Source organism: Rhinichthys klamathensis, unplaced genomic scaffold (assembly GCF_029890125.1).
Source record: "Rhinichthys klamathensis goyatoka isolate OS25496 unplaced genomic scaffold, OSU_Roscu_1.1 h1tg000029l_1, whole genome shotgun sequence".
Classification (NCBI taxonomy): domain Eukaryota; kingdom Metazoa; phylum Chordata; class Actinopteri; order Cypriniformes; family Leuciscidae; genus Rhinichthys; species Rhinichthys klamathensis.
Genome location: NW_026606579.1, coordinates 2,765,671 through 2,786,721, shown reverse-complemented (window position 1 = coordinate 2,786,721; position 21,051 = coordinate 2,765,671). Strand labels below are relative to the sequence as shown.

General features: G+C 38.0%; 2 protein-coding genes across 7 annotated transcripts in view; both read right to left on the bottom strand.

Annotated features, from left to right (window-relative positions):
* Positions 1-1,329: 1,329 nt before the first annotated feature.
* The window catches only part of tnnt2e (troponin T2e, cardiac), a 147,634-nt gene continuing 127,912 nt past the window's right edge, over positions 1,330-21,051 (bottom strand). The window contains exons 2-20 of one of the 2 annotated variants that reach the window (XM_056245279.1): positions 13,157-13,195; positions 11,274-11,324; positions 10,873-10,877; positions 9,953-9,973; positions 9,674-9,679; positions 9,424-9,444; positions 9,305-9,325; positions 8,889-8,906; positions 8,752-8,775; positions 8,167-8,193; positions 8,045-8,066; positions 7,886-7,943; positions 7,076-7,192; positions 6,853-6,930; positions 6,625-6,738; positions 6,330-6,442; positions 6,162-6,252; positions 4,501-4,538; positions 1,330-1,477 (exon numbers count right to left, since the gene is read on the bottom strand). In XM_056245279.1, the coding sequence (XP_056101254.1) occupies positions 1,432-1,477; positions 4,501-4,538; positions 6,162-6,252; positions 6,330-6,442; positions 6,625-6,738; positions 6,853-6,930; positions 7,076-7,192; positions 7,886-7,943; positions 8,045-8,066; positions 8,167-8,193; positions 8,752-8,775; positions 8,889-8,906; positions 9,305-9,325; positions 9,424-9,444; positions 9,674-9,679; positions 9,953-9,973; positions 10,873-10,877; positions 11,274-11,311 (858 nt within the window). In that variant the 5' untranslated portion in view covers positions 11,312-11,324; positions 13,157-13,195 and the 3' untranslated portion in view covers positions 1,330-1,431. Of the gene's footprint in view, positions 1,478-4,500; positions 4,539-4,773; positions 4,815-6,161; positions 6,253-6,329; positions 6,443-6,624; positions 6,739-6,852; positions 6,931-7,075; positions 7,193-7,885; positions 7,944-8,044; positions 8,067-8,166; positions 8,194-8,751; positions 8,869-8,888; positions 8,907-9,304; positions 9,326-9,423; positions 9,445-9,673; positions 9,680-9,952; positions 9,974-10,872; positions 10,878-11,273; positions 11,325-13,156; positions 13,196-21,051 lie in introns of those variants that run through there. The other variant, XM_056245278.1, reaches the window with a different exon arrangement.
* cald1a (caldesmon 1a) overlaps positions 14,327-21,051 on the bottom strand; it is a 54,923-nt gene continuing 48,198 nt past the window's right edge. For 4 of the 5 annotated variants that reach the window (XM_056245269.1, XM_056245271.1, XM_056245272.1 and 1 more), the window contains 3 exons: positions 20,971-21,039; positions 16,767-16,803; positions 14,327-14,882 (listed from right to left, as the gene is read on the bottom strand). In XM_056245269.1, the coding sequence (XP_056101244.1) occupies positions 14,869-14,882; positions 16,767-16,803; positions 20,971-21,039 (120 nt within the window). In that variant the 3' untranslated portion in view covers positions 14,327-14,868. Of the gene's footprint in view, positions 14,883-16,766; positions 16,804-20,661; positions 20,706-20,970; positions 21,040-21,051 lie in introns of all 5 variants that reach the window. The other variant, XR_008806638.1, reaches the window with a different exon arrangement.

Genomic DNA, 21,051 nt, shown 5'->3' with positions numbered 1-21,051 from the left:
AAGCCCGCTCACGCCGCCTAGTGGAGCGGATGAAAACTGCGCTTCAGTTGGATAAATGAACTTTCGGTCTGGGTGAGAGGACTGAAATGTAATTTTCATATATTTGGAAACTGATGTATGATTTTGTCAGGATCTGAGTCAGATCAGCTCTCTTCTGATGGGGTAAGAAAGACAGATCAAATGTTCTGCTGAAAGTCGCAAGCGTAAACACACAACACACGTGACGAAATATCTGATTCTTTTAGTTTGTCTATGTGTCAGTAGTTTTGATTTCATCTATTTTAAGTGATGTGTATCACTTTTGTTCACAGTTAAACAAATGATGCAACGCCTAAACATGTAATTGTGTTTTCTGACGAGGCACACAGGCACACGCATTTCAAAGTTTCAGATCAGTGTTTCAGCTCCGCCTGGTGGACAATAAGTGTATCTGCATGCACCACAACAGAATGAAAGCATGAACAGAAAACTATAGTATGTAATTTATGATACTGAAAGAACTAGCCATTAGACTATGCTAAATATTCTGGGTTTTTATATTCAATGAATGAGAAACATCCATAGAAACACTTCCTCTGTGTCACTGATGAGGAGGAGGTGAATCTCAAGAGTCCTCCGAGATCAATGTGTCTCATCCTTGTGGACAATAAGTCCTAGTGTATCTGCACTAATATATGAATACAGCTCCAACCTGAAGGAGTAACACCTGAAGCACTCTGAACGCCCTCCTCTGGGTAACTGCATGAACAACACTTACGCAACTTATTTTTTTACAACTAAAACTCGATCCACAGGCAAACCTTGCATTAGATTATCTTGAAGCATCAAAACCTGATTATATTCAAATATGTTCTTTGACACACTACAGCTGCTAGCTTGGTCAATGCTAGATTGGACCTTGACATACCTCTATAATTTATTGTGTTTTCTATTATCAGGTCACCTGACAAAAATAATCCTCAGTCTTATTACTTATATTGGTTTAATAATAAGGTCACTATTTAGTTTAAATTGGTTTATTACTAAGAACATAATTGGCTCTGCAACTTTTCTCTCTGGACTGCTTGCGATTCACATCAATTTATTTTGTAGGGTTTAATAATCTTCCAGGTTTTCCTTAATGTCAAATAAACATTACCTTTACAAATGGGAAATGTATAACTTAAGACACAGTCACAATGCCTTGTAGACAATTGACTCTTTTAATGTTGCAGGGTTAAAGTGACATTAAATTTAGTGATAAATGCAGAATACTTGTGTGTGTCCAAGACAAAAACAAAAACAAGCAGAAATACAACATGAAAAATGTCACTTCACTGTCTCTAAAAGTGCAGTCAAACAGAACAATGGCTTTATTATGACTACAACTGCATATGTGAAGAAGGTGGCAAAGTCTTCTGGATCTCTGGGGTGTTTCGATTCGCTGCACGTTTACCTCAGCCTGCCGCCAACCTTGGCCTTGCCACGACCTTTGGCACTGCAAAGAGAAACATAATTATCAAACCATTTTATTTGGCTGCATATCAATAAGCATATGAGATAATTACTGATCCTTTCATCAATCCACTGATCTACTAAATCACTGCACTATGAGAACATAACATTGTTACGCTACTCAGTGTGCGATGGAAATTATTTAAATGATTTTGCGCAGTTTAATTCTAATCATAATGCTAATGCATTTCAGTTTTGACCTGGAACTGAGCACATTTCTCTATTACAGACCTGACCTCAGATCATAGACTATTAATCTGAGCATACCCTAATTCATATTCATGAGCTAAGGCTTAACTGGTGTTGTGACAACACAACAACCCCAGTCCAAAAAGTCCAACATGGAATATTCACAAACTACTTTACTTCCATAATATGAATATATTACATATTTCAGAGTAGAAAAAAAGATATTTTGCAAGAAAAAAAAGTAAGGTGAGAATTTTTTAATTAGGAATTTGTTGTATTGTGAAAAGCTATTATATGGTAGGGCAAAATTAATATTCATGAGCTAAACCTTAAAGTTGGCATGAAACAGAAGTTGCATTGGTCTTTTGTGAGGGAAAAAAACAATCCCATGAAGCATTGCGAACAGCATAATTGAATTGAAAACGATGGAGAAACATAAAACTACTAATTTAAAAATGTTGATTATATATAAAAACAATATAATTTAAGTTAATTGGAAAATATGCATATATATTCAAACATTTAAGAGCGTAGATTTCGACTGCTTCCTGGGAGTGGGGGGATCTTTTGGGACTTGTTGCTTTTTTCGACTTTGATTGGTGTAATGTTTGGTAGGCTACAGCATTATGGGTAATGTCGTTTTTCACCAGAAACTCCGCTGTTAAACGGTTATTAAAAACAAGCTGAAACAATGCGGCTGACAGCTTCAGCAGAAGCAAATACCGTCGATTAACAACTTCGTATAGCTCACAGTAGGTCTGTCTTTAAAGGTTTATGAGTTAACATTTGAAATTAATTTCCCAATGGAGAAAATGAATGGAGTTTTTTACTTCCAGAACCCGACTGTTGCACTCTACTCTCAATTTTGATTTCATGGTGACTTTAATAGTGTTGTGACAACACTACAACCCCAAACCAAAAATAATTCCTGTCCCCACAACCTCATGCTTTCTAATAGAGTTTATGTATTAACTTAACCAAAATTAAGCACTAATTCAGTGACATTGCAATGACTAAACTGAGCTTGATTTTGACAACAAAAAGTTGATGAAAACTGAGACGATACTTTGAATGGAAATGTGACTGTTTCAGGACCGGTTCACACAGAAAGCATTTTAGCTGTTAAATGCGCAAGGTTTAGAGGTGTGTTTAATTTTTTTTTTTTTTTGCACAAGACGCTGCAAAAGACGCGAGACTGGAGCGCAACGGTTAAAGTCGTCCATCTAGCACGTGTTTACATTGAAAAAAAAAAAAGTATCACAGTGGAACAGAAAAAAGCGATCGGTGTGAAAGGTCCCTTACAGGTGACAGTTAAAAAATAAATAAAAAGACAGTTAAGAGAATAGCAGTTTGCAAAATTAGAATAGCCGCATTTCACACACATGCAAGGAAAAAGTGCCACTCAGTCGCATGCAGTCCATGTTGCAGTCTTGTTTTATCCTAATGTGTTTCTTACCCTCGTTCAGCCTACAGATTCCGTCTCCAGAGGCAAACATATTCATTTTAAACTTACCGTTTCATTGGTCTCTCTCTCATTTATGTCCAATCGATATTTAATGTCTACCCTAAGCTCAACATTTACAATAATTCATATTTATCTGCATATACGAGTGTATGTATGGAGAAATTCATGTATTGTATGTGTTGAACAGTGAAGGTACGAACGGAAGGAGCCACTTAAACTGGTCATATTAGGATTGAGTGTAAAGATCCTAAACATTTCCCCGTTTGACGTTGGGATTGAGCTGAACCACATGCTCCGAGCTCGCACCTGTCAAGATCGTACGGTTTCATCGGGCCTGGGATCTGAGAGGAGCGGGATCTGTTGAGCAGACCAAACCCAAAACTGCCCTGTTTTGGCCAGCTTAAAGAGATAGTTTACCCAAAAATGAAAGTTCTCTCATCATTTACTCACCCTCATGCCATCCGCGATGTACATGACTTTCTTTCTTCAAATAATCAATGGATTCTGAAGCTAAATGTAGAAAAATACTCTTTAAACTGTAAACCATTGCTTCCGGCCAACTTGTCCAAGGCGCATTCACAAGTTCAGATTGACAAATGAAAGTGCCTTGTGAAGTTTCTGCAGAAAGTAACACTGAAGCAGAGGACCATCACTTCTTCACAACACACGTACGTCGCCTGTCACTACATCCCTTTTGTGAACGCCCATATCACAGCAGACCGGAAGCAATGATTTATAGTTAAAAAAAATATTTGTCTTACACACCTATAGTTTGGCTTCAGAAGACATTGATTCATCCACTGTGGTCGTATGGATTACCATGTCTATCAATGTGTGTGGTTTTTCCACGAATCAAACAAGCGGCACCCATTCAATGGACTCGCATACCTCGTTTCCACCAAAAAAGAACTGGCCATACGTCTTAGCTTTCCCATTCCCGTCGTGTTGTTGTTCACAGTAACCCGCCCCCAGCCCCCGACGTAAGCATGACGTGGTAAAAGAACGGTTCTAGTCCAGCAAAGAGTTGGTGCCGCTTTGGAACCAATTTTCCTGGCCGAGAACCGGTTCTTTGGCTGTCGAAACACAAAGAACTGGTTCTCGAGTAGGCACCGGCTCCGAACCGGCTCTCAAAATGCTTTGGTGGAAAAGGGGTAACAGAGGTGGCTTATTTTCCTAAAAAAATTCATTTTTGTTATCTGAAGATAGGAAGTCATGGCGTGAGGGTGAGGGTGAGTAAATGATGTGAGAATTTAATTTTGTGGGGTAAACTATGCCTTTAACAGCATCACTTCCTCTGAGCCAGACCTCATTGAAACCAAGGGAAAGTGACCAGTGTGGCTCAGGGTACTTACCTCTGGTGATCTTTGACTCTAGCCAGTAGCTGAGTGATCTGTAAGGAACACATACGGAGGCCTTGCTAAGCACAAAAGACAATATCAACAGGACCAGCTGATGGGGGAAAACCTGTGGATTCGCAGCCTGATTGCAGCCGCAAGCACGTCACCTGCCTTCACCGACCGACCGAGCGACCGAGAGCCCAGACCCGACACAAATCTGACCCACAACAGTTACTGACAGCAGGCTACACAACAGTGAGGTGGCCGCCCTCACAGCCAGTTACTTACAACTTCTGTTGTTCATTGACTCGGGTCTGGAGAACATTCATCTGGAAGCAAGTCACAGTTTAAGACAGGTAGGCCATAGACGGCAGTTTATCACAGCGCCAGTCTTTTAGGCCCCGTTTTCATCTGGTATTAAGATTAGTTTTGGCCGATCGGATCACAAGTAGAAGAGAAAGACACATTCCCGTTCACACCTGTTGTTTTAATCTATCTCTTTTGTCCATTTTCAACCACTTTTGTCCTGATTTCTTCGAGGGGAGGGTCTATGGGTGGGTAAATGTAGTTTTTTTCCCCCGATTTTCCGATCTAATGGACGAAATAAGCTCACGCAGTTTACATGAGCGTGAAAGGAGGCGACGGAGAAACACACGGAGAGCAGCAGCTTTCAGTTCTGCACTGACAGCCACAAGAGTGTGTGTGTGTGTGTGTGTTAGAAATCAGGAATGCAGAGAAAACATTGTGTTTGGTGAGGTTTTGTCTTCAAACCAAACTTTTACCAAAGTTTAAATCCCATCTAGAGCGCTTCCCATAATGTTTACTCATGAGGTCAGTAGGCGGAGAGTCTTTTGTGGCTGTTTGAACACATTTGACCACATGAGCGTTTACACTACGAAAGCAATCCGGTCGAATGTGTTTTCGACTACCTCTGGAAGTGGTCGAAAGTGGACAAGCTTAAAACATTTTAGACTCTGTTTACACCTGTATTTAGTGTTGTCCGCTCGCAATCGGACTTACAAAAACGCTTCTTAATACCAGGTGTACCAGGCCTTAAAGTCAACATAAACATCTTCCGTAATGTGAATATGACAGATATTTATCAAGAAAAAAAGTGTAAGTTGGGACTTGATTTAATTTATAGGGTGACTTCTATATACTAAAAAAAATATTGTAGAAACAATTTTAATTGCTGGTAAATTTCACCATTAATTAGAAAGAAATGTTAAATTAAACATTAAAGTTTACTTAAAAGTAGTATTTTTTTGTGAAACAAACTAAGAAATGTTTGATTTATTTAAAACTTCAAAAAATCTTTTTTTTCAGTGTATGGCAGGGCTTGATGTAATTTTTAAAGGGATGACCAATTGTTAATAACAATAATAATGTGTATTAAAAGTATATATAAAAAAGTTGTTTTCAGGTTGACTAAGTGATTTACGTCGAGTCAAACTTAACAATTTTGAATGATATTGTATCTACTTTCTGTACACTTGAGCTAAAAAGCTGATACCAACATACATAAAGAAACAGTTTTCTTGAAATTAAGGCAATATGGCAAAATTAAATTGTTATGATGATGTTTGCAACAAAAATGAAATATACGAATCCCATATTGACTGTAATTTTCTAAACATTTATGCTATGCTTTCTGTGTTGATTACGTGAACACTTACGTCATATTTCTGCCTCTTCAGTTTCTCGCCGAGGTCGAACTTCTCGGCCTCCAGCTGCATCATCCACTGCCAGAGCTCGCTGGCCTTCTCTCTGCGAGAACCAATCAGAAGCTTCGTCAGTGGCCGTTTACGCCAACTGTGATGAGATCATGTTCAGCGGTGACTTACTTCAGTTTATCTTCAGACAGATGATCGATGTTGATTGGCTTCCTCCTATCCGCCAGGATCTTCTTCTTCTTCTCTCTCTCCGTCTGTTTCTTCGCCCCTTTGCGACCCTCGCCCTGCGAGACATAAATGATGGTGTTTGATTCAGAGTGAAAGAGAAGCAGAATCTTTCTGTGGGAATGCATACTTTCACATGCATCTTATCTTAGGTTTAATATACCTAGGTTCCCCTTTTCCATGAAGTTTTTGGGATCAAATATAAAAATGTCTAGTTTCCTAGATATCTCTTTATTCAAACCTTCTGCTGGATTCCTCCGTACTGGTGTGTCATGTTGGTTAGAGCTTTCTTCTTCTTGGCATCTTCATCTTGTTTCTTCCTCTGTTCCTCTAGCTCTCTTCTCTCCTTTTCTTCCTGTTGAGAGATCCGATGGAAAGAGTTGGACTTGTTTCCTCTATTTCTATTCTAGCACTTAGCCTCGTGGAGGTAAACGGCTGCTTCCTATTGGCTGAAGGGAGTGTCACTCACGGCCAGGCGGGCTTGTCTCTCCTTCTCCTTGTCTGAACGGACTCTCTGCTGCTCTGCTCTCTCTGTGCGACGCTTCTCCTGCACACAGCACCAGACAGACACAACACTGTCAATCACAAGTGAAGACTGAATGTTTTTTTCTTTTTTTAGCATTTAAAGCTGTGTAATACAATTCTGAAGTCTAATACAATTAGACTGTTCTTCCAGATTATGCAGAACCTACGATTCTGTTGACCAGAGCGATCAGCTCCTCTTCATCTTTCTTCCTCTGGATAAAATGAGCCTCAATCAGAGACTGAAGCTCAGATAAATCCTTCTCCTGACGCTTCCTGTGGATGTCCTATTACACACACACACACACGATTGACATTAATCTAATATTCACAATAACATACGTTAAGTGTGCTTATTTTGCAAATTGTGGATGACCGTTCACCCAGCTAGCAAAATATGTTCTACGAGTTATGAAAACGTTTTCTGAATGTTCTCTAAACATTATAATTGCAGAATTATAGACCTTATGCACCAGAGAAACGAGGGCGCCGCCATCTTAAGAATATTGTCTTTGAACTTCCGTTTTTGCGGTCGCTCTGTATATTTCCATGGCATCGCTGTCCAGGAGTAATAAGCTGGTGAAGTTGATTTACTTATTGTAGAGTTAACGAAAGTTATCATGAGCATTGTAATGTTTATGATAAGCATTGTAAAGCATAAAGTCTTAACAAATGGACCTTGGGAATCTTTTTTACCGAGCCGAATTTTTTCATTCATAACTAGGCAAGATCGCTGTGAAAATACAGACCGGAAGTCAAAAGACAATGAGCTCAGCGTGGAAAAGGGGCGTGGCTACATAAGGTCTATACATTCTCACAATAAAGTCACATGGTTCGAATATGAAAACGCCATAGGCTACTGTTGAAAATATATATCATTCCTAATGTGCAGGTTTACAAAACAAGACACTATAATATTCCATTCCAACACTTTGAAGCGAATACAGGAAGTGATGTCATTTAAACTTCATGTCACTCACATCAAAGTCCACCTTATCTCCTTCAGGAATCTTTGGAGCAGTGATGTTGGGCATGAATCTGCAAAATGAGTGTTACCCATGAGGACTGACGCTGTGCATTCTTCACGTATGAATTTATGCAGATAAACACAGTAAGAAAGATGTCAACATAGGACATACTTCGGCTTTGGTTTTGTCTCATCTGGGGATAAAATATAAAAAATAATATGTCACGCAAAGTACTTCACGTCAACCTTGGAGGGAATCGACCAAACCGAATGTGTGATTTTAGAAGCAGTTACCTGCGGCCTCCTCCTCTACAGGGGCTTCTGTTAGGTGAAGAATGAAAAACGAACAGACAAAATTTCACATTAAGACTAATTGCATTGACACATTTTTAAGTTGTTAGAACAAAAGAAATGTTTTGATTTTGTAACAAATGCCCGGCTGAACGTGACGCCCCAATGTTCTGACAGTCACAATCATCACACATGCGATTTCAATTAGCTGATATATTGCATAACGACATACGAACCTTACAAATAAACAGTTTTTGTCCTCCAGCCTTCACAATGAGACATCATGCAGTTGTAATCATGGTAAACACTTGATTCAGATCACTATCGATCATCACATTTTGAATCAGTTTACAAGAAAATGTGCTGTCCATCATGAAGACATGATTTTGGCCAGTGAGATTTACATGTAACTGAACTGATGGCGCTGGCCACCCAGTGCTGCTCACATCACACACACTAAACAACCCGTCAATCCTCCTTGAGACCATGCTATTACAAAATCAGCTGCAAAGTGCCAAAAAAATTAGAAACGCAATGTCTTGGAAATTCTTGCTGAATGTTTGGTTCATAAAAGCTGAAGAGCTTTACCTTCTGGTTCAGGTTCTGGCTCCTCTGTTGTTCAGATATGAGATAAGTTATAAGTGGTTAAAGAATGAAAATTTACAGACACTTGTACATTATAAAGTATGAATAACCTCAATATTCTTAACAACTGAAATGATTACCTTCTACTTCCGGAGGCTCTAATATAAGAACAGCAAATCAGTTAGTTTATAAAGACTAGTAGTTTGAGAAAATTATAAAAAAATACCATAACAGAACTACTAAGATCTGCAATTCAGGAACAGATATTCTGACTGACAAAACATTCATTTTTTGATAAAAGACATGGAATTTGGAGAAATAAAATTTTAGTTTATGGCAAGAGATTCTCTTAGCAAATGAATTGAACTTGAGTTGCCTGAATGCAGGTCTTGGTTCAGATGGTGAGTACTAAAATTAATGAATTTTGTATTACGCACATAGATATATATGTGTTGATCCAGTGGTTTAAAGATAGCTGACTACTGTTACTATGATATTATTTTAAAATCATAAAACATTTATAACTGTATTAACACTCAAATGAGGGAATGATTACCTTCCACCTCAGGGGCTGGTTCTAATATGAAAATATAACATGAAATATGAAATATTACCTTGCATTAATGATGGTGAATGTACAGAAAATGACCACAAAATAAAGGTCAGATGCATTACCTTCCTCTGATGGAGGCGCCACTATTGAAGAGAAACCATTATTATGGAAAGGCTACAGTAATGCAATTTCAATATCATGCAAGTTTATTTGTATGAAGATATGCTAGCTTTTGTTTTCAATTATATGAAAAGGTGAATTTACTGCTGAAGTGATATATCACTAAAACAATAAAAAGGTGAATGAACAATTCAATAATGGGTGCACAAATTAATGAATGCAATCATTGCTAAGTAAGTTTGAAAATTTTACCTTCCACTTCAAGAGGGGGAGTGACAGAACAAATGAATGCAAGAAGGAAGGAAGAAATAATTGCACAAATGAAGATGAGTAAATGAACGAATTAACTGTGAGAATAAACTGAAATATCTGCATGCATGTGTGTGAAAGACTCTAGTCTGCAGCATGAAACTGACTTTGTTTTAAGCCACATATGTTGTATTAATATCTAAATCTAAAATATTTTGAAGTTAATTTTAAAATGTATTCTCATGCAGGAAAAGCAACACAACACACTGAACACGGGTTTACCTTCCTCTTCGGTTTCCTCCACTACAGTGTGAACATAATAACTATTAGTAGCAAATACATTCAGAAGCATAATATTTGATCAGTCTTTGCATAATCAAGATGCTGAATCAAGTTAACAAACAGATCATCTATAACCTTTGTCAGAACATTGAGATCCACCCAACAGCTTGTAAATGACATTGAGAAATAGTACATAGACCACCAATGCAGTAGCCTATGATGCAATTTGCATGTGAGCATGGACCAAATGATGCGTTAAATGAATTTGACATGATTTTTACATGATCATTTTAACGACGGCATAAATCAACTCAGGCTCATCGGGAAAACATGCTTCTACTTCACTGTAAAAAAAAAGTTGCTACTTTCAATTTTTAAGTACAATTTGGATGTTTAAGTCATTTCAACTTAAATTACATTAAACTGACTTAAAAAAAAAAGTTGAATCTTGTATAACTTAATCTGTCACGTTAATCTGTTTCAGATTTTAGCGCCACGCACTGAATATTTCACTTTTAAAGAGTCATGAAACGAGGTAGGCTACGTTTTTCCAATGAGCCACAGTACTTGCAGACAACAAGCATTACATTTTACATTCACGGACCGTTATGGACAGCACACAAGAGACGGATGGGGGGACTGACATCTGAGACAATAGGAAATGTACATGGGCAGGACATTCACATACTTGACTTGATGCAACAATGTCACCCTGCACATTGGCCTACTGATATTAATATCGAGTAACTTAATTGTAATGGGCATGTATATAGCCGAGGACAAAAGCGATTCTTGGGTACCTAAAGTTTCTAAAATAGCACATGCACACAAGCTGACAGCACGCAAAACATCCTCTGGACCAGCCTCCATTTCCATGAAGACAGAATAAGTGATAGTGCATGAATCTCAAACTGGCTTACCTTCCCTATAACATACGCACAGAGAAGACGAAAAGAAAAAGGAAAAAAACGGTTGACCTTAAGTTGGGTAATGAATTAAAAAGATGACACATGACATTAAGATAGATATGAAAAATGCACGTTGTGTTAGTTATAGTATTCACTATTTATGCAGTACACAGTATGTGCTAATGTGCTATATATTGGTTAAATTATTTGGCAAAAGGGCAAACTACAGCTACAAGTTTTATTTTATATGTTTAAAAAATGTACATTTTCCTAGGCCAGACATCACTTTTAGCCACTACTGTACCCTGCTGTTTCAATTACTATTTTAGTATAGTCTATAGTTTGAGGTATTCAGTGTTCGGAATATACGTAAATGAATTAAAACAGTTAAAAAGTAATAACGTTATACGTACTGTACTTCCTCCTCCACCACTTCCTCTGAGTCAGCCATGACTAAGTGATTCCTGATGAAGTAAATAAGTTTAAGTTATGCATGTCAAATGAGTTCAATTAATTTCCACTTCTTTTACTAACAGCAGAACAGTCTTGACATGGTCTACAAATCATCTTTAAAATTCTTCTACAAGTGACCCTGATCCCAGAGACAAACATTATGTCCAACATCGTTGGACCATATAGGTTTTATATACCGTGCTTAACATGCGTTGAAAGAGCTGCAGACGTGTGTGTCCACCAGGAAATAAATCACTGCACAATAAACATGTGATGAATGAGTGAGGGTGGCTATTTTTGCCAGTAATAAACTATGCGGTTTGGAACAGGTGCTCCACACTTTTCCAGACAATGAATTGGCTGGTCTCATCAAGGGCTGCCGCTCATTCTCCGAGTAAATCAAGAGTGCATGTGTCCTTGTCATCTATTTTTAAAGAACATTGTTTGTGCGGGATATTATTCCACAGCACCTATTGACATTAAAGAGCCATCTAGTTTTTTTAATGCAACTCATATGATTACAGTATGTGCACTGGCCCTAAAGGGTATATGAAATATTACTTAAAAACAAGGTTCTTTATTAGCATCAATGGTTCCATGAAGAACCTTTAATATCAATGGAACCCTTCCATTCAACAAAAGTTTCTTCATGAAGTCGGAAAAAGGTTCTTATTGGATTATTAAAATGTTCTTTAAAATGCTTTCTGAAAAATGGTTCTTCATTGCTGCGAAAACCCACTTTTGGTATCTTTGTTGTGAAGAGTACACTGTTGATTGTTGTAAATGTAATATACCGGTAACACACAAGCACTTTTCAAGCAAAACATATTAAAAAATAACGTTTGCTGAGGTTTTAAATAAAATAAAATAAACAGATACACTTAAACTTTTAAATGATTTGAATGATTTAGCCCTGTTAATTAAAGGCTTTTTAATTTCACCACACGAGTGCCTTGGAGTATTTCATCTTTAGAAAAAAAACCCATATGTTCAAAATTGAGACATAAATTGGAACATGTTGATAGTTAATGTCATGAATAACACCTGTGAAATTGAGGAGAACCGACTTCATACACCCACAAAACCCAGAAAAAAAATTACCACCTGATTGAAAACGGTTGGTAAAAAAAAAAAAAAAGCTTAAAAAAGTTAATTTAGTTATGCTTTGGCAACATTTGACACCACTTGGTTTGGTTTTTGCTTTTATTGCAATGAAATCGTTACATATTAAAGTAACCATAGCTCCTGAAAGCTCAAAGGTCTGTAGGTTATCCAATTGTAGTCATGTCTTATTTTCACTCAACATCTGTAAGGGGTCTTCAGACTATCTTGTCTGAGGGTCCTCAAACGAATGGCTCTTCACAGAGATCATCATGGATAAAGGTTTATCTTACATTGAGTCCTTGTGATAATGAGAGAGTCAGCCAGAGGACTGAGCGCAGCTTCTCTGACCAAATCCACCAAGTCTTTGAAGCAGATTAACTGTCTCACTTTGGAGTTACTTGCATTTTACGTTAATAAGCGAGGGCCAGTCGTACTCCTTCTAAAAGGCTGGAGTGTCACAGACCGACGGTGGCAGGAATGTTGCCATTGATAGTCTGTATTAAGCAGCATTAAGAGAAAAACCCAAAGCACGCAAACCACCAGTCCCTCTGGCGAACAAGACAAGCATTGCATTGATGACTGAGGAATGAAGAGGGTGATCCTCAGGCCTGAGTTCACACATTATGAGCAACTTTGCAGAATCAATTTAATCCGGTAGGCATGCAATTGTTTGAGTAGATTTTAGTAACAAATTAACTAATGTCATTTGGATCCAATAACAAAATCTGAAGCCTCTTACCTGAGATCTCACCAAGAAGAGAGAGAGAGAGAGAGAGAGAGAGAGAGAGAGAGAGAGAGAGATGGGAGTCTTATCTCGATAGTCCAGGCAGCAGACAGTTTCAAACTAACCCAAAGCTCACCTAATACAGACCTGCCAGATCATGTGACCACACTGCTTTGCTCTGATTGGCTGCTGGAACTTAGCCTATTGTTAGAGGTAGTGGAGCATGACAGAGATATATGGCTTTAGCATAGCAGTCTGGTGGAGTATTGAGAAGCACACATATATCACAGGTGTTTTTCATTGGTCTCTTTATTGTGGTCACTGAGACAATGATACAATGTTGCTCTGTATGGAACTATTGGCTACAAATGGTCATATTTGTAACAAGGTAATTGCATTTAAAGGTGGTGCGACTTGCATAGTGTTACTCTGAAACAATACATAGGTGCTTACAAAGATGAAACAAATAGTAAAAAACTTGATTGTCAAAAAATACAAGCAGAATACAGGAACTTTTAGAGACATTAGCGTTCAGCTACAGCGCGTAGAACTGGATATTCAGAAATGATGACGTTTAAATGATGAAGTTACTAATGTTCTGCCAACTAGCGCTGTATTGAAAGCAAACAACATCTATGCTGCAATTTAGTATGAATCAATTGCAGCACAGAAAGAAGACACTCAAAAAATGAAACGCTTATAAACATCAATTAACTTTGACTATATGCTTGTCCTCTTTTTCCTTGCTGAAATCAGGATGTGTTTTTGGATTAACCAAGGTCTTGCATTATATGCAGAAATTGTGAAATGTGTGATTTAAGCCAAAAAGTGCATGTTCCCTTTCTTTCGAGTTCTCTTGTTTCAACCAATACCGATTATTCCACATGACACATAGTGATTAACACTTACAAAAAGATGGTCACAAACAACTTCAGACCAGTGTTTCCAAGAGTACAAAAAGCCAAAGATAATGTAATAATGATAACGGTAGGACTATAATGGACTTCTGCTGAATTAAAACTTGCTTTGATATAAAATACTATTGAAAGCAAAAGCAAAGACCATTTTGTATCAAGCAGTAAAATATATAGTTAATTACAAAAACTTACACTATATGCTAACATATATTATTAAGACAATTTTTTGTGTTTTTTTTTTTTTTTTTTTTTTTAAGTGTCGTTATGAAAAAAAAAGTAGGCCTACAAAATACAGCTACTCTACAGGTGCTCATATTCGGTCTGGAACTGGCGAACATGTATGAAATGCAGGGTGAAGCTTTGCTTTAGTTATAAATTAACAGGTGAGAAGGGTAAATAACATGCTTAATATGCTTTGTGATTTGACAAAAGACAATTCGGAATGCTACTCCTCGTCCTCCTATGCAAGGAATCTTGTAATGTTTTGAGCGGTTATATAATTGTTATAATCTTAACAAATGAGAGTCGTAATCGCTCGTTTTCACAGATTTCAGTTTAACAGAAGGTACACGCAACTGCGTTTGTGTTATGATGGTGCAAGATGGTGGCCTGTGAATACAGTGATAAAAAATATATTTATATATATTTTTACATTTTTCTCTTTTATACCGTGTCTACACACAGATCTTCCTGACAGTATAAAATGCTTGTGTGTGTGTGTTTTTTTTTTTTTTTTTTGGTATTAATAAAAGTTTAAAAAGGAATGTTGTGCATTCTCTTGGTCCCTGCCTCTCTGGCGTCTTTGAAAGGTTAATGGCCCGTTCCTGTTAAGAGACAAAAGAGAAAAGTCATAACATTGCTTGAAAATAAATGAGATGACACACACTTTAATTCAAATTTTTACTAGGTTGTTTGTGGTCAGTACGTTTCAAAAAAAGATTTTTTTAAAATTAAATTAAAAATTAAGACTTTTATACGGCAAGGATGGATTAAGTTGATAAAAGTGACAAAGACATTTATAATATTTCTATTTTAAATAAATTTGAACTTTCTAATCACCACAGTCCAGAAAAAATAAGCATCATAGTTTACACAAACATATTAAGCATAAGCACTGTTTTCAACAACAATAATAAGAAATGTCTCTTGAGCAGCAAATCAGCATATTAGAAGGACTTCTGAAGGATCATGTGACACTGAAGACTGGAGTAATGATGCTAAAAAAACCCATAAAAATATATTAAACAGAAAATGGTTATTTTAAATTGTAATACTTTTTCCCACAATATTTCAGTTTTTACTGTATTTATTTTTAATAAAAAAAAAATGCAGCCTTGTTGTAATTCATATAGAACCCTTGAAATAAGTAGATCTCAAGTATGTCAAATTTGACCCAAAATTAAATTTATAAAATGATTATTGTCCAACATGTTTAAAGATGATTACTGCATGTTATTTATGGAATCTGGGCCACATTTTTGCCCCTTAGAAGAAGGGTTAAATGTTTGTTACGCTTTTCATTCAGCCGAGATTATGGGACAATTCAAAATCTTTGTATGCTTAGCTGTGTGTATTTGTAACATACACCCTTTCTCTTCTCCTCCAGAGCTAAATATAGTTAAAAAACATCTCTTAAATGCAAGCTGGCCATGTGTTTGACCATTTTTAAGTGGTTGGAAGGACGTAAGTTTTCATGCTAATCTGCCGCTCCATGCAGTAATGTGACAAACATGCAGCTTTAGCCCTGCTGGCACTGACAGACGCCCATAATCCACAGTGTGATATTGAGACGAGCAGGCCGACGTGGGTGAGAGGGCCTGTCGCCCATTACCCAAAAAACGCCTGGCACGCCCGAAGGCCACCGCGTCTCTTTTAGAGGAACAAATGGCCGGCATTCAAAATAGAAAACAATGCCAAAGAGGCATTTTAAAAGACTTCAGCCAGGGAACGACGTGCCTGCAGCTATGATTTATCATTGGAAGGGCTTCCTGCCAGAGGGATTGTGGGTGTTGTGCAATATGGAGAGACCTGCCCTTCACTGTAGGACTTTGACCTCATGTTGGCTTGGATGTATAGGCAAAAGAAACAACTATATTGCAAACACACATGCACAATAAAACGTACACTGTGTGCTAACCAACCTATTATTATTTTTTTTTTTTGTTATTTGTTATCTAAACCCTAAAAGCAAAATCTCTTTCAAGTAAATCCACAATTTTTTCCCCCAATCTAGCCACAACTGTGCCACCGGGCCATCTTGACGATCGCTTGGTTGTTTCACACTGTTTTCAGAAGCAGAAATCGTCATAGTTGGGAAAACTGTGTTGAAAAAGTGTTGAACGGTAGCTACAACAAATATAATTTTTGTGTTCCCGTTTGCTCCAGTACCAAAAGAAAAAAAAAATCCACAATAGCGTTTCTATGACCTCACAAAAGAGGAAAAAATATAGAGAGATTGATTATGTTACAAAACGGGTCCAAAAAAGGGTCCATTTTGGTGGCATAACACTTGGTAGCCCCGCCCACTGTGTAATCTTATTGTCCAAAACCTTGCTCTTAATAGACGTGTTTGATGCATCAAATACATTCTAATTGCCTGTGATTGAGTCACATTGCGCAGCAGTTACTGGTTGACAAATTGCTTTTTGTTGGAAAATGGAAATGGGACACGGTTTTACACAAATACAATTTATCTTCTTGTCACTTACCATTGGTGACGGATTTGGTCTCTCCTCTGCTTGCGTCCTGGGTGAGGTATAAATCAAAAAGAAAGATGGAAAAAGAGAGAAAGAGAAAGAAACAGAGAAAAAGACAGAATGAGATTAACATAAATAAAAGCTAATGTGCTAATCAGTGTGGCAGAGTCCCTCCCAGCCCATCCGTCTGGTATTCCACTTATGCCTTCACATTTCATTTTACATTTCCTTTTTAACATGTTTTTTTTGTGCCGATGTGCTCCAAAAAGTCATCAGTGAAAGCACTTGTGGCCGACATGCTGCGTGTACAGTGACAGGAACATGCTTAGCATGGTTTCAAACAGCACTCTTTTTCCAGATTCACATACAAGTGAAACCCTCATTCTTTCCACTCCTGACCAAACTGCACTGCTGGTTTTGGTCACATCAGTGCGGTTATGACCACAGATTTCCCTTCATTAGGCTTTTTACGTCACCATTTACCAGTCCTTTAAGTGCTCTGGGGCAAAACTGCAATCTGTGGCAAACCGCGGCCTTGGCCTGATCTTGACGCCTCGCTGACAGTCCAGCAGAAGATTCTATTGTGCCCGTTCCAAAGATAGAGCCACCCGCTCTGAATGACTACCGTTATTATCTGTTTGATCTGTGGATATAAAAATATGAAGGCCAGCGCTCGTGGGAATGCCTTTTCAAGTTCAGACGATGGGATCGTCAGGAATTGGTTTCTATTCGTGATGTGAATAAACCGCCATGTTTGGTCAACTGCATCCCAGTCATGCCAGCATTAAAATAGATCTTTTCACAATAGGCAGAGTCCTTTGTAAAGGGGTGATGGTAAAAAAAAAGAACGAATGAAAGAGAGAGGGAAGGTGAAACGATCCTTCGCTAAGCTCCGCCCTAATTACCAACCAGCATATTATCAGACAAGCTTTTGCTCTTTAATGTCCTTTTTTACATTTTATTATTAAATAATGGCAAGTCACTTCTACTGTAAGAGTGACACAAGCTACACAGTAGTTTTCCTATTCCAAATTAATTGTGACCTACATTCGCTCCAAGGTAAATCAATGTTAATTCATTTACATATTGATTCAAATGCAATCGTGACTGAGTTCACAGTACCATGGTGAGTATGTTGTAGTAAAGTTATCACTTGCGTGATGTTTACAACCTGTGTTCCCCAGTCTTGTTCCATGTTTTGCAGTCGCTTGTTATGTTTAATGTTGATTAGTCTCCCCAGGTGTTTCTTATTAGCCACGTCCCCTTGTTATCTTATTAAAGGAGAACTCCGGCGCAAAATGAACCTTTGGTCTAATAAAACATTGGTACCTAGTCAACCATTCTCTGAGATTTGTTTTCATGATAATCGAATGTAAAGAGTTGTGTCCCTAAAAACTGTTTAGCGTATAACGCTAGTAATGGGGGCATTTAATAAGTAAAAAGTAATCGCTAGTTAATACCACTAACAAGGCTCAAAATAGCCCCACACGAACACAGTAACATAATGAGGGTCCCTACATGCAAAACGAAGCATTGAGAACTTTGTAAGTGTACAGACCGTTTAATAAGAAGATAAAGATAAAGACAGTCCACTTCGTGTATACAGACAGGAGCCATACAGACACAAACCACGAACGACGTGCTAAGTGAGCTGAACTGTATGAATGGCGTTCGTGGTTTGACTAGTCGAGACTGTTTTCCAAAGATGGCTCCTGTCTGTATACACGAAGTGGACTGTCTTCATAAAATATCTTCTTATTAAACGGTCTGTACACTTACAAAGTTCTCAATGCTTCGTTTTGCATGTAGGGACCCTCATTATGTTACTGTGTTCGTGTGGGGCTATTTTGAGCCTTGTTAGTGGTATTAACAGTGTTGGGGAAGCTACTCTGAAACTGTAGTTTGACAAGCTACAAGCTACTCGCAAGTTAAAGTAGTTAAACTACAGTCAAGCTACACTTTTGGAAAAGTAGTTAGCTACACTACAAGTTACTATCAAAAAGTAGCTAGCTACATTGAAACTACTTTTGCTTTTTTTGAACAACGTATATTATAAATAACTGAATAAGTGTCAGAGGAATGTTTTAAGTAAAATATGTAGTGTTTAAAACAATTCGCCCTGAAACCAGTCACAACAAATCTATACAGCAATTTAATTAGATCAAAGCCTTTGTCGTCCGATAAACAAACTAAGATTACATTTTTTGTTCAACTGACAAATGGCGCAAACGTTAGTAGTCTTTTATGTTCATTACCAAACTGGCGGACAGATCATGGCGGGTCATGGTAATTAAATCAGAAATAGAAATTTGATGTAACATAGAGAGCAATAAAGCAGGATAATTAATACATTTAAAATGACCATTACTGTATGTGCGTCCTTAAATTTGTGCTTGAGGTCTTCGATGTAGACAGCGTTTTAAACTTTGGTTTGCAAAGATTGCATACAAAAGTGTAACCTTTACTTGTCGTTTCTTTGAGAGACATGAACTTGGACAAATAAGGCCATGGGTAATTAACGTTAGTTGTTTCTCCATCCTCCAAATATAATATTGGCCACGTCTTGCTCCATCATGGGCTGTCAACCCACTTCTGTGCGTCAGTGAACCGTTAGCCGCAAGATGCGTGATTAAACAACAGGTGGCGGTAATGGCAAAAAATTGGATGCAAGAATATCCTTGCATCGCGCTTATTCGCGCAGGCTCGACAAAACGCAATGTAGCTTTTGCTCGCGCTACACCACTACTTGCTGCAAAAAGTAGTTAGCTACTGGAAAAGCTACACTGTTTAAAAAGCAACTGAGCTACTGCCAAGCTACTGAAAAATATAGTTAAGTTAGTAGCGTCGCTACTTGTAGTTAACTACTCCCCAACACTGGGTATTAACTAGCGATTTCTTTTTGCTTATTAAATGCCCCCATTACTAGCGTTATACGCTAAACAGTTTTTAGAGATAAAACTTTTTACATTCGATTATCATGAAAACAAATCTCAGAGAACGGTTGACTAGGTACCAATGTTTTATTAGACCAAAGGTTCATTTTGCGCCAGAGTTCTCCTTTAAGCTTGTCTGTCTGTGTTTAGTTCAGTCTTTGTCAGTTCTTATCGTTGCACTTTGGCGGTTGTTCTTTACCCGAGTTTGTATTTGTGAAGTTTTGAGTTTATTTAATAAAAGACTTGGATCCTGCTTCCTCCTCTGCTTCAACCAAAACGTTACAACTTGCCATCAAAAGAGGCCTTTGTCTTTTTTAAGTTTACTGTCATAAGCATTTATCTAGATTCTGTTTCACAGTATTTTTATCACATAACTGTAACTTAATTTGTTTAAGTTTTGCCCTTGCAAAAATTTCTACCATGATTCTAGGGTGTTGTGGATGTCTGCCAGGATGTTGCTAGGTCTGTTGCCATTCTGTTGTTTCTAGGGAGTTGCTAAGGAGTCCTGGGTGGTTGCTAGGGAGTTGCAAGGGTGTGTTGTGTGGTTGCTTAAAGGGGCAGAAAAATGGCATATACACCATGCTTTGCAATTAGCTTGTTTTCCACTTCATGAGCATATTTTACTGATAAAAAAAAAAATCTCACTGTTCATGAACATAATCCAGTTCATTCCTATTAGAACCTATGTAATGCTTGTCTGAGTCAGCAATGGTAACCAAGGTGGGCAGAGCTTAACATAAGGTCAATTAGTGTTACAGGAGTTACTCCTGGTGACTTCAGTCCTTTAAAGCACCTCCTCCTTGCAAACCAACCGCCTGCTCTTGTGGCAGTGAGCAAGAGTGTGAGAGAAGCTCCGTGAAGAAACGAAAAAAGCCAAAGGCATGACATCGCAGTTCCTAAGCCATCTTGTGATAAATGCATTAAGTGTGGCTCATCAAACACTGTGCATTCCTGTGTGATAAAGTAACATTTACCTCCTCAAGGTGGTCAGATCTGTAGACAATTAGCAAGGGGATGGCTTAAAACACAAAACACACAGGCAATGTTATGGCAATGTTATACTGCAGATATCATGCTAGAGTGGTGTTATGACTGTTACTGTCTCCAGAGTCCTATAATGGCATGCCTGAAGGGTTATAATATACCCACAGCCTGTTGTTTGGACACATAAGTGCTTTATTAATTCATTCTCCAGGGGCATATGAAAAATGTTATGTGTATATATAACTAAGAGAGAGAGATAGTTGGGCTGATTGGGGGGGAAAAAACCTGTATTTGGTTACCTTGGTAGCAGAGGACCCTTTGTTTTCCCATAGACTGCGTTTGCTGGTCACGTCACCTGGCTTCAGGTCCTGCAGGAGGAG